This window comes from Bos indicus x Bos taurus, chromosome 9 (assembly GCF_003369695.1).
Source record: "Bos indicus x Bos taurus breed Angus x Brahman F1 hybrid chromosome 9, Bos_hybrid_MaternalHap_v2.0, whole genome shotgun sequence".
In the NCBI taxonomy this organism is placed as follows: Eukaryota; Metazoa; Chordata; class Mammalia; order Artiodactyla; family Bovidae; genus Bos; species Bos indicus x Bos taurus.
The window spans coordinates 23,117,362-23,131,168 of record NC_040084.1 but is presented as its reverse complement, the minus strand read 5'-3'; the positions used below and the strand labels follow the sequence as shown (position 1 = coordinate 23,131,168).

At 36.4% G+C, this 13,807-nt stretch overlaps 1 protein-coding gene and 1 pseudogene across 7 annotated transcripts in view; one reads left to right on the top strand and one right to left on the bottom strand.

The window, feature by feature from the left end:
* Positions 1 to 13,807, bottom strand: part of DOP1A (DOP1 leucine zipper like protein A) — a 125,697-nt gene that overhangs the window by 62,503 nt on the left and 49,387 nt on the right. For all 7 annotated transcript variants that reach the window (XM_027551006.1, XM_027551008.1, XM_027551007.1 and 4 more), the window contains 2 exons: positions 7,270 to 7,440; positions 3,527 to 3,716 (listed from right to left, as the gene is read on the bottom strand). In XM_027551006.1, the coding sequence (XP_027406807.1) occupies positions 3,527 to 3,716; positions 7,270 to 7,440 (361 nt within the window). The remainder of the gene's footprint in view (positions 1 to 3,526; positions 3,717 to 7,269; positions 7,441 to 13,807) is intronic.
* Positions 9,155 to 12,288, top strand: LOC113898136 (annotated as a pseudogene).

Sequence of the window (13,807 nt, the reverse complement as noted above, 5' to 3'; positions counted from 1 at the left end):
AATCTTAATTTAACTAGGCTCCTAATGATAGACATTTATACTATTTATATCATTTACTATTGTAAATTATGTTGCAATAGACATATAATGTACAAGCACACCCATAGGACAAATCTTTCAAAGCAGAATTTCCATACCTTGGAATATATGCTGTTACAATTTAAATAAAGTAATGTTTTCCCTTAAGGTTTTGCATATTTATATTCTCACCAGCAATGTGTGACAATTTGCTCTCTTGTGTTTACCTGCACATTTTTTGTTCTTGAGAATCTAATACATGAAAAAGGGTACCTTGATATAGTTTAAACTCTTGCTTCTCTTATTATAAATAATGTTGAGAATGTTTTTAATATTTTTGAATTATTTTTATTTCCTTAGGTTAAGATTCATTTCAAATCCATTGTTCTACTTGATTAACATTTACTAATTAATTTATGTAGCTTTTTGAATAATGATGTTAGTCCTCTGTGAAGTACTGTAAATTATTTTCCAGTTATGACACTTATTTTTGAAAGAAAATTTAAACAATGATTTCTTTAACACTTCCATTAAGTTATTAAAAGGAAATGTAATAATACATTGGAAGACAGTTTGGTAGTTTCTTATAAAAAATGTATTAGAAGAAAACATAGAAGTAAATCTGTTTGATCTTGGACACAATTTCTTAGATATATCTATCAGCAACAAATGACAAAAAAGAAAATGGGTAAATTGGATATGATCAAAATTAAAATTTCTGTGCTTTAAAAGCATACTATCAAGAAGGTGAGAAGACAATTCACAGAATGTGAGATAATATTTTGAAATCATATGTATGATAAGAATTTAATATCCAAAATGTGCAAACTAAGCAAATCTAAACGAAGATCATGGCATCCGGTCCCATCACTACATGGGAATAGATGGGGAAACAGTGGAAACAGTGTCAGACTTTATTTTTCTGGGCTCCAAGATCACTGCAGATGGTGACCGCAGCCATGAAATTAAAAGACGCTTACTCCTTGGAAGGAAAGTTATGACCAACCTAGATAGCATATTCAAAAGCAGAGACATTACTTTGCCAACAAAGGTTCGTCTAGTCAAGGCTATGGTTTTTCCTGTAATCATGTATGGATGTGAGAGTTGGACTGTGAAGAAGGCTGAGTGCCGAAGAATTGATGCTTTTGAACTGTGGTGTTGGAGAAGACTCTTGAGAGTCCCTTGGACTGCAAGGAGATCCAACCAGTCCATTCTGAAGGAGATCAGCCCTGGGATTTCTTTGGAAGGAATGATGCTAAAGCTGAAACTCCAGTACTTTGGCCACCTCATGTGAAGAGTTGACTCATTGGAAAAGACTCTGATGCTGGGAGGGATTGGGGGCAGGAGGAGAAGGGGACGGCGGAGGATGAGATGGCTGGATGGCATCACTGACTCGATGGACGTGAGTCTTAGTGAACTCCGGGAGTTGGTGATGGACAGGGAGGCCTGGCGTGCTGTGATTCATGGGGTCGCAAAGAGTCGGACACGACTGAGTGACTGATCTGATCTGATCTGATAGAAACAGAAAATAGATCAATGGTTGCTAGAGACAGGAGTGAAGAGAAATTGTGATGAGGTTAATGGGTATAGATGGAGTTTCTTTCTGGGGTGATTAAAATGTTCTCAAATTAGATAATGGTGATAGCTGTACAACTTTGTGAATATACTAAAAACCACTGAATTATACAATGCAAAAGGATAAATTTCACAGCATGCAAATTATATCTCAATGTTATTTTAAAAAGCTAAACATATTTACCATATGAACCAAGAATTCCATTCCTAGGTATTTATTTTCTCAAGAAAAATGTGTGTTTAAAGATGTGGTACATATATATATAAAGAAACACTATCAGCCAGAAAAAAAGAATGAAATGATGACATCTTCAGTAACATGCACTGACCCAGAGATTATCATACTAAGTGAAGCAAGTCAAAGACCAATATCACATGACATCACTTATATGCAGAATCTTTTAAAACATGACACAAATGAATGTATTTACAAAATAGAAACAGATTCACAGACTTAGAAAACAATCTTATGGTTACCAAAGTGGGGAGGGATAAATTAGGAGGTTGGGTTTAATGTATACACTCTATTATATTTAAAATAGATAACCAACAAGGACCTATTATATAGCACAGGGATCTCAATATTCTGTAATAACCTAAATGGGGAAAGAATTTGAAAAAGAATGGATACATGTATATGTATAACTGAATCACTTCGCTGCACATTTGAAACGAACACAATATTGTAAATCAACTATCATGTGCTCAGACACTCAGTTGTGTCTTGACTTTTAAAGTTAAAAAAAGAATAGTTCTGAGTGGGGGAGAAAAAAAGAACATACATCTGTACAAATAACTGTATGAAAATGTTTATATTATTAGTTTAGTCTTAACGGCCCCAAACTGGAAACAATGCAAATGTTTGTTAATCACTGAATGAACAAACTGTGGTACATTCATAAAATACTAGATAGCAGTATAAGAGATTACTGATACATATTGACACATGCAAAACATGGATGACTCTCAAATGTGTTATACAAAATGAAAGACATCAGACAACGGCTAACACTGCATGATTCTGCTTATGTAACATTCTGTGAAAAGCACAATCTAGAGGAAAAGAAAATAGAGCAGTGTTTGCAAGGGCCTAGGGGGTGTAGGGGAATGGGAGAGACTGCAAATGGACACAGAAGAACTTTTGGGGGTGATGGAAATGTTCTTTATCTTGATTTTATAGTATTGGTTGCTTGTCTGTATGTATTTGTCAAATTCATACAACTGTACACATAAGATGAGTTAATTTCAATGTATGCTAATTATACTTTAATATAACCAAAATATGTATAAAAATCTGCCAGTTCATAATTACATGGGGAGAAAGGAAAGGATGAGTAATCACAAAGTTTTATTTGAAACTTTTCAAAAGGACCATCTAGGGTTTTCTTGTTTTTCCATTCATTGTTCATTTTAAGAGTACACACTCTATAAGCATAAATGGTTTCCTTCTGTTAATTTTTAAATTAAAAAGTATAAGCAAGCAATTGACGTGAATTTTTCCAACTATCTTTCACTGTCTGCTTTAGTAATACCTTCTTTTGCACAAATCCCATACAGAATCTGGCCTATTACTTGGTCTAAAATCTGTCTTTCCTATGAAGAAAGCTATGATCCAAGAGAAGGTTCACTTTAGAATAATAAAATGAACGTGGCTATGTAAACAATGATCTGATCAGTTAGCAACATGGTAATAAAGACCATTTATTTGCTTGACTGATAGATAATGAAGATAACATATAAATGACAATCCCTTTTCTATGAAAAATAAAAAAACTTGAAATTTCCCAAATCAATAATGTGACTATTTTGGTCTTTAAGTTTCCTTGATGAAAAATATAAGACTCATGAAAACAAGAACATCATTTGTGGCATGATTCTCAGTATCTGGCTATAAAGAAATATTAGTTAAATGAGCAAACACGTGTAGACCTACCATTAGCTCAATATCACTGCCAATTATATAAAGCTGATCTTCCATGGAAAGCTTCCGGTTCAAGTGGGCAAGAACATAGGTGATTCCAGGCAGACGCACAGCAGGACTGGTGAGAAGGCTACCCCAGAGGGCACTGTAGAAGGCTGACTGGTCCACTGCAGCAGCAACCTTTTCCAGTAAAGTGTTTGTTCTGAGGTACAAAATAAAGTGCTTTGAGAGGGGAAACATTTAGCTTCACATTGTTAAGCATAAACCATTATACTCTCCCAGAATGTACAAAAGCATCCTTGCTGTAGTCGTATGTTCTGCCCTGGACACAAGTGGGGTGGATGGGAAGAACCAAACAGGTCAGAGTCAGAGGGCTGGGTATAAGTTCTGGTTCCATCACTGGCTACCTGTGTAATTCAGGGAAATCACTTAGTCTTTCTTGAGTTCAGTTTCCTCAGCTGTAAAAAAGATAACAACAAAAACACCTCCACAAGTCCCATCTACCTCAACGAACTGTTAAACCCACACTTTAGTTAATAATAAGGAACCTCAGAGGCTACAGTTCATGGGGTCGCAAACAGTCCGACACAACTGAGTGACTTCACTTTCACTTTTTTCATAGAAGAACATATCTTCTGTCGACTTTCTATAAAATTTTAAAGGATATTTCCTTTTCTTGGAAATCATATTACATAATTTACATCATGCGAAATGCCAGGCAGGATGAAGCACAAGCTGAAATCAAGATTGCTGGGAGAAATACCAATAACTTCAGATACACAGAGGACACGACCCTTATGGGAGAAAACGAAGAGGAACTAAAGAGCCTCTTGGTGAAGGTGAAAGAGGAGAGTGAAAAAGCTAGCTGAAAACTCAACATTCAAAAAACGAAGATCATGGCACCCGGTCCCTTTACTTCATGACAAACAGATGGGGAAACAATAGAAACAGTGATAGACTTTATTTCTTGGGCTCCAAAATCACTTGAGATGGTGACTGAAGCCATGACACTAAAAGACACTTGCTCCTTGGAAGAAAAGCTATGACCAGCCTAGTCAGCATATTAAAAAGAGAGACATTTGCTGACAAAGGTCCATCTAGTCAAAGCTACGATTTTTCCAGTAGTCATGTGTGGATGTGAAGTTGGACCATAAAGAAAGCTGAGCGCCCAAGAATTGATACTTTTGAACTGTGGTGTTGGAGATGACTCTTAAGAGTCCCTTGGACTGCAAGGAGATCAAATTCTAAAGAATTTAGACAATTCTAAAGGAAATCAGTCCTGAATATTCCTTGGAAGGATTGATGCTGAAGCTCCAATACTTTGGCCACCTGATATGGGGAACTGACTCTTTTGAAAAGACCCTGATGCTGGGAAAGGCAGGAGGAGAAGGGGATGACAGAGGATGAGATGGTTGGACGGCTTCACTGACTCAATAGACATGATTTTGAATAAGCTCTGGGAGTTGGTGATGGTCAGGGAAGCCTGGCGTGCTGCAGTCCATAGCGTTGCAGAGTCGGACATGACCAAGCAATTGAACTGAACTGACTGAATTTAAAACAACTTGAATGAATTATGCTATGACAAAATATAAGATGCATTATTCAAGATAAACAAAGTAATACACAAAAATTTAATACACTGTTGTATAACAGATTCAGAATCAAGAGAATCTGATGAAGTTCTACTGTTTACTTGCTATGTGATTTAATACTAACACTGTAATCTCTTCTGGTCTCAACCTACTTATGCATTAAAAGAACATGTTTTCACATCTTTTTGTATTGAATAACTGGCAAAACATAATGCTATGATCTGAATGTTTTTGTCCCTTCAATATTTATATGTTAAAACCTTGATGCCCCAAAGTGACTGCATTAGAAGATGGAGGCTTTGGGCACCCTCATGAATGAGATTAGTGTTCTCATGAAAGCAATTCCAACAGAGCTCCATAGCCCCCTCCAGAAGGTCAGGATACAGGTAAAAGGCGCTGGCTGTGAATCAGGCAGAAGGCACTCACCAGAACATGATCATGCTACCACTTTGATTCTGACAGCCAGAATCAAGAATGGTGAGAAATAAATTTCTGAATTTATTTCTGAATTCTTGCATTTCTGAATATTTTTGAATTTCTGAAAATAAATTTGCACTCAGTCTGTGGTATTTTTTTTAAAAAAGCCAAAGGGCTTTCAAGCTAAAAGGACTAAGACACATAACAAGATAAATCATACAGATATCATAGTCATAAAGATCATTATTCAATTTCCATGTTATATTTTTAAAAATTTTATTGTTATTTATTTGATGGCATGAGGGATGTTTTAATTGCAGTATGTGGGATCTAGTTCCTGGACCAGGGATCGAACCCAGGCTTCCTGCATTGGGAGCATAGCATCTTAGCCACTGGAACAGCAGGAAAGTCCCCACGTTAAATTTTTAATTATAACTAGCAGAGTTATATGGAGAAGGCAATGGCACCTCACTCTGGTACTCTTGCCTGGAAAATCCCATGGACGGAGGAGCCTGGTAGGCTGTAGTCCATGGGGTCGCGAAGAGTTGGATATGACTGAGCGACTTCACTTTCACTTTTCACTTTCATGCTTTGGAGAAGGAAATGGCAACCCACTCCAGTGTTCTTGCCTGGAGAATCCCAGGGATGGGGGAGCCTGGTGGGCTTCCGTCTATGGGGTCGCACAGAGTCGGACACGACTGAAGCGACTTAGCAGCAGCAGCAGCAGCAGAGTTATAAAATCATATTAATTTTATGCTCCCCTTAAGAGAATAGAACAATTTAAAACAAAACTGATTCATAAATGAAATAAAATGAGCTCACATCATGTTTCTAAAATTGTCCTGAAACAGAAATTAATTTTTTCTCAAAGTAGCTTTTTAAGAGTGATCCAATATTTTCAGGGTTAGATTCCTACATCATTATGGTAGCAGATGAACATACAAAAAATAGAGTAACTTGTTTAAATAAATTATATAAATATAAATCATTAGGACTACTCATAAAGAAAGTTTGGCATTTTCTATTTCTGACATCTTAGTTCATAATTTCCTTTTTGGTAAGAATATCAGTAACAGAGATATTAAAGATACTTAATGCTATCAAGCATTGTATACCACTATTAACTTCCAAAGAAATAATAATAAGCTTCAAACAGACCAACTCATTTTCTTTGAAGAGTTAAAACAGCAAGAGTACCGTGTCAATAGCTACTCAAAGAGTGCTGTACCTGGAGACAGGCTATTTTTAACAATTTAAAACTGGATGGCACACTGCCCAATCTTCCATTCTTTTTATTAATCTAAATGTCCTATCTACTGTATTATTATTTTAAATTATGAGTCACCATTTTTTAAGTGACTTACAAGTGCTGAAGTACTGGACTAAGTAATTTCAATATTACAGTAACACAATGAATGGTATGTTTTTTAATAGATGAGGAAACTGAATAAAGTTCAGAAATGTTGAAAAAGTTTTTCTAAGCTCACACAGTATCTGCCGAACTAGGATTTGAACTCAGTCTAGCTATCTAAGTCTGTATTCTTATTACCAGCTATATTTTCAGTGTGATAACGCAGATTAGATACACTACAAAAAATTTTTTTTTGCTATAAAAATCTTCAGGTCAGGTACTAAAGTGTTTAGAATAATCAGTTTTTGTGATGTTAATATTAATGACTTAAGGATGCTTGCTGACAAATTCATGACTTTGATTACTTAGCTGCAGCAATAACAGTAGCATCTTACCTCTCATAGTACTCTGATCCTTCTTCTAAGCCAGGAAGAATACCAGTTAGCAATCCTTGTAGACCAGGCTTCAGTGTTTTACCCAAAGGCAGATAATATATCTCATACAAACTCAACAATGTTGGTTTCACTGACATGGCAGCATTTGCAAGGAGAGGAAAGAGTCCAGAACTGTTTTAAAAAATAAAAACAAAAGTGAGAGGCAAAATAACTACAAAATATTAATTCATATATACCAATATGTATGTATATATCTTCTTAAAATGAAATAGTAAGTTATACTGCTTAGCTTAAAATCATATCTATCCTGTATAGTGATGACTTCTATATCCATTAAACAAACCTAGGTCTCTCATCTGAGCTTCATACTCATAAACCCAAAGGTCACCTAGATGTTTCATAAGGCCTTCAAATTCCACAATTCGTAAACAGAATTCCCTCTCTTTCCCTTCCCCAAAACCTGATCCTTCCCCTGTAATTTCCATTTCAAAATATGGCAACAACAACAACAACAAAAAATATGGCAACAGAACTCATCTGTCTGACCAAAAACTGTACATCTCAGAGTGATCCTTGACCCTTAAAAAAATAAAAACCTTTAAACTGGAATCAGTCATCAAGTTTTCTCTCCAAGCCATTCGCCTAGATATTTTTTGTAAATATAATAAATTCTCTCCATTTCCACCAGATAGTTCCTTAGAAAAGACCACCAAGATATCTCAATCACATCTTACCAAACATCATATTTTAATCACTGAATTATCCAGTACTGCTTCAGTGTTGCTCAATAAAGCAACTGTTCTCAATAAAACCCTTCATTGGTTTCCTGCTGATTACTGCCTAACTGCTTACTGTGGCTTTAACATCTTGCTACTACATACCTCTGTACAGCCCACGCATGCTCACCAATATCACTCCTGCACCCTCTGCTTCAGCTACACTGAACAATTCCTCTCAAGTTCACTTCAGAACTTTCCACACTCTCTTCAGCGCCCAGGCCTTCACACATGCTGTGCTGAAAGGTACAATCCCTGCTCCCTCACTTTCTCCTCATTGTCTGCATGACTCTTAGACTTTCAGGAATTGGCCTAAGCTATTTCCCTGAGAAGACTATCTCCTAATTAGACTAGGTTAGGCTCCTTATTAAATGTTCACATAGTACCCAATACTTACTTATTTCTAATAAGTAACTTTGTTTTATTAACAATAAGTAAATCCATTGCTGTGCTAATAATAAGTAATGCTACTCCTTGAAGCAAAAGGAACCATCAACAAAGTGAAAAGACAACCTACAGAATGGGAAAAAATATTTGCAAACCATATATCTGATAAGGGGTTAATATCCAAAACACGTAAAGAACTTGTACAACTCAATAGCAAATAATAATAATAACCTAAGTACAAAATGGGTAAAGGACCTGAATAGACATTTCTCCAAAGAACATATGTGGTCAGCAAGTACATGAAAGGATGCTTAACATCACCAGTCATCAGGGAAATACAAATTAAAACACCATGAGATCGCATCTCATGACTGTTGGAAGGACCATCATCAAAAAGACAAGAGGTAACAAATGCTGGTGAGGATGTAGAGACAAGGGAATCCTTGTGCACTGCTGGAGGGACTCCAAACTGGTATAGCCACTATGGAAAACAGTATGGAGGTTCCTCAAGAAAGTAAAAATTCCACTTCTGGGACTACATTCAAAGGAAACAAAAACACTAACTCAAAAAGCTATCTGAAACCCCATTTTCACAGCAGCATTATTTATAACAGCCAAGACATGGAAGCTTAAGTGTCCACTAATGGATGAACAGATAAAGAAGCTGTGAGATATATATATATATATATATATATATATATATATATATATATAAAGTGGAATATTATTCAGTCATAAAATGAGGAACTCCTACCATTTACAACCTCTTGGATGGACCGTTAAGGTATTATACTGAGATAAGTCAGACAGAAAAAGACTAATACTGTATGATCTCACTTACAGGTAGAATCTTAACTAACAAAAAAAAGACAAATATAAAACCCACACTCATAGAAAAAGAGTCCTCAAATTTGTGGTTATGAGAGGTAATGGTTAGGGATGAGGTGGGTGTGAGGACGGTGGTTAAAAGGTACCAACTTCCAGTTATAAGATAATTGAGTACTATGGATGTAATGTAAAACATGACTAGAGTTAACACTGCTGCATGACACACAGGAAAGTTCTAAGAGTAAACCAAGAGTACTCTAAGGAGAAAAATTTTCCCCATTATTCTTTTCTTCCTTCTTTCTGTTGTATCTAAATGAGAAGATGATGTTCGCTGAACCTATTGTAATCATTTCACAATATATGTAAATCAAACCAACTTGCTGTATACCTTAAAATTATACAGTGATGTATGTCAATTGTTTATCAGGAAAACTGGGGGAGAAAGACTAATTCTGATAGGTAGCTCTGTAATATCAGAAAGCAAGAGGGCTTTTGGCCTGGCTGGATGCCCGCTCTGCCTTTTGCTTCAGATGTGTGATCAGTGGAACTGGCGTGTATAGGGCAATAATATATTGGCCCTGCTGCCTGCCATTATGTCCGCTGCCCAGAAGGCCACTGCTGCGGTGATCTTCCTTTGTGGACTGGGAGATACAGGGCACGGATGGGCAGAAGCCTTCACCGGGATCAGAAGTGTCCACACCAAATACATCTGCCCGCACGTGCTAGTTATGCCTGTAACATTACATATGAACATGGTCATGCCTTCTTGGTTTGACATTACTGGGCTTTCACCCGATTCACTGGAGGATGAAACTGGAACTAAGCAGCAGCAGAAAATGTAAAACCTTTGACAGAGCAAGACATGAAGAATAGCATTCCACAAGAGATGAAGAACAGCAATCCTTCTAACAGAGTTATTTGGGGAGGATTAGGGAGGTGCTTTACCATGGTACATGGCTCTGACTACACAGCAGAAGCTGGCTGGTTGTCACTGCTCTGGGCTTCCTTTCCACAGGGCCCATATCAGTGGTTTGAGGAGAGACATTTCTATTCTTCAGTGCCATGGAGATCTGGACCCTTTAGTACCCCTAATGTCTGGTGCTCTTACTGCAGAAAAGCTAAAACCATTGGTAAATCCAGCCAATGTAACCTTCAAAACCTATGGAGGCTTGAGGCACAGTTCATGTCAACAGGAGATGATGGACACCAAGCAGTTCGTCAGTCAACTCCTACCTCCCATTGACTAATGCCACTAAGAGGCCTTGTGTAGAAGTGCGTACCAGCATCGTCTATTAGAATACACACTCCTGTCTGTGCCCAACCTTGAAACCTCTAATGTCTGCAGTGTTAAAATGTTTTGCAAATACACACCAATGACACAGGCTAAATAAAGTCTCCTCATGGGAAATTAATGATCTTTGAAGTTTCTATATACATATTTGTATATGACATAGTCCAGGATACATTAGTATTAAACTAGCAGTATACACTACCTGATACACTGGTATTGAATACACTAGTATTAAAATAGAGAGAGAAGCAGCCAACTTCTTTCTCCCAAATGTAATTCAGCAAAATGATAAAATAACTGCAACCAGATTTTTTATTATATCACTTGAAAATTATTAGCATGCTTAATTAAAACTTGTTCAGATATAAATGAGCAGTTAAAATGTAAATAGTTTATGTGTGTGGGGACTTACGACTACGGGCTTACACCCCAAACTGCCAAGTCACCATGCAGTATCTGTATTTTTATATATGTGTTCATATATACATAATGATTATAATGCATAATAAGAATGAGGTGTTATTACATTATTCCTAATAAAAGGGATAATGCTTCTAAGTGTCAATAAAGAGCAATATTGCTCTCTTCAATTAATGGCCCTTTTATTTTGGGGGAACAGCTTTTTCTTTGCTGAATATACTTTGTTTAATACTTTTTCTTTGTAGAAAAGAAATGTGTTCCTTCTTTTTTATCCTTCACAACAGACCAAATATTTCCTCTTTGCCACAGACACCTGCTGTCAATATGTGCTGTAATTTAATATTCTGGATCACATGCATGATGGCACTGAAAATATATTTCTACTGACAGAAAGAAACCGGACATCCTTTCAGAGTTTCTACACTACTTAAAGTGGATCTTTAGCTACAGTTTAGACCTGCAGAGTTACTAGAATCTTCGGTCCAGGTAATGAGAATAATTCTGTATTTTCTTGTAATTAAGTGAAAGAATAATTAGGTCATATTCTAGTATGTTCTCCGATATTTAAGGCTGATCTTAAAAATGGTAATTTCTAAGATGATTTGCTCTAAGGTGATTTTCCTCATAGCATAGAATTTACATATTTTGCACATAGGTTTGAAACCAACTACAGCAGGAAATGAACAATTCAAAAATTTTGCTTTACTCTTATTTGCCAATGGACTAATTTGAAATTTTCATGTAGTTAGATGATCTTTTAAAGTTAGCATTTGTGTAAACATAAAAGTAGCAATTATTTGATTTTAAATAGATTTTTCACAGTATTGGTTAAAATTACTTGAAAACAAATTTCTGGGTAAATCTGTTTAGTCAGAACTCAATACAAATAGTGTAGTTCCCACACAGTTTAATATACAGCAAAAATGTATGCTTGATATTTCTGAACTGTTGTTAATTTTTCTGCTGAATTCCAACTGATTAGAACAATATTAGGACTGCATTGGCACAAATGGGTGCTACTTGATGATAGAAATGATTTGGTATGGACTATAGATGATGTTAATAATTAAGCCATATATTTATACCTGCATTTACAATTTTTAAACAATCACTAAATCATTTTACTTTACCTATAAGAATATAAACTGTTGCTGCACTGACACAAATCAGTGAAATCTAATTTACATCAAGAAATATTCCATTGAAACATTCATTGTAACGTGAGAAAATGTAAATCTTTTGCATGGTTTCTATCAATGTGAAATAAAATTGAATTCTGACTTAAAAAAAAAAGGCAAGAGACCATGACTCTATTTCACAGGAATCCAAGTCTATGCCCCAACCAGTAATGCTGAAGAAGCTAAAGTTGAACAGTTCTTTGAAGACCTACAAGACCTTTTAGAACTAACACCCAAAAAAGATGTCATTTTCATTATAGGGGACTAGAATGCAAAAGTAGGAAGTCAAGAAACACCTGGAGTAACAGGCAAATTTGGCTTTGGAATATAGAATGAAGCAGGGCAAAGACTAAAGCAGTTTTGCCAAGAAAATGCACTGGTCATAACAAACACCTACACATGGACATCACCAGATGGTCAACACCGAAATCAGATTGATTATATTCTTTGCAGCCAAAGATGGAGAAGGTCTATACAGTCAATAAAAACAAGACCAGGAACTGACTGTGGCTCAGATCATGAACTCCTTATTGCCAAATTCAGACTGAAATCGAAGAAAGTAGGGAAAACCACTAGACCATTCAGGTATGACCTAAATCAAATCCCTTATGATTATACAGTGGAAGTGAGAAATAGATTTAAGGGACTAGATCTGATAGACAGAGTGCCTGATGAACTATGGAATGAGGTTCATGACATTGTACAGGAGACAGGGATCAAGACCATCCCCATGGAAAAGAAATGCAAAAAAGAAAAATGGCTGTCTGGGGAGGCCTTACAAATAGCTGTGAAAAGAACAGAAGCAAAAAGCAAAGGAGAAAAGGAAAGATATAAGCATCTGAATGCAGAGTTCCAAAGAATAGCAAGAAGAGATAAGAAAGCCTTCCTCAGCTGGTCAATGCAAAGAAATAGAGGAAAACAATAGAATGGGAAAGACAGAGATCTCTTCAAGAAAATTAGAGATACCAAGGGAACATTTCATGCAAAGATGGGCTCAATAAAGGACAGAAATGGTATGGACCTAACAGAAGCAGAAGATACTAAGAAGAGGTGGCAAGAATACACAGAAGAACTGTACAAAAAAGATTTTCATGACCCAGATAATCATGATGGTTTGATCACAGACCTAGAGCCAGACATCCTGGAATGTGAAGTCAAGTGGGCCTTAGAAAGCATCACTACGAACAAAGCTAGTGGAGGTGATGGAATTCCAGTTGAGCTATTTCAAATCCTGAAAGATGATGCTGTGAAAGTGCTGCACTCAATATGCCAGCAAATTTGGAAAACTCAGCAGTGGCCACGGGACTGGAAAAGGTCAGTTTTCATTCCAATCCCAAAGAAAGGCAATGCCAAAGAATGCTCAAACTACCACACAATTGCACTTATCTCACATGCTAGTAAAGTAATGCTCAAAAATCTCCAAGCCAGGCTTCAGCAATATGTGAACCATGAACTTCCTGATGTTCAAGCTGGTTTTAGAAAAGGCAGAGGAACCAGAGATCAAATTGCCAACATCCGCTGGATCATCGAAAAAGCAAGAGTGTTCCAGAAAAACATCTATTTCTGCTTTATTGACTATGCCAAAGTCTTTGACTGTGTGGATCACAATAAACTATGGAAAATTCTGAAAGAGATGGGAATACCAGACCACCTGACCT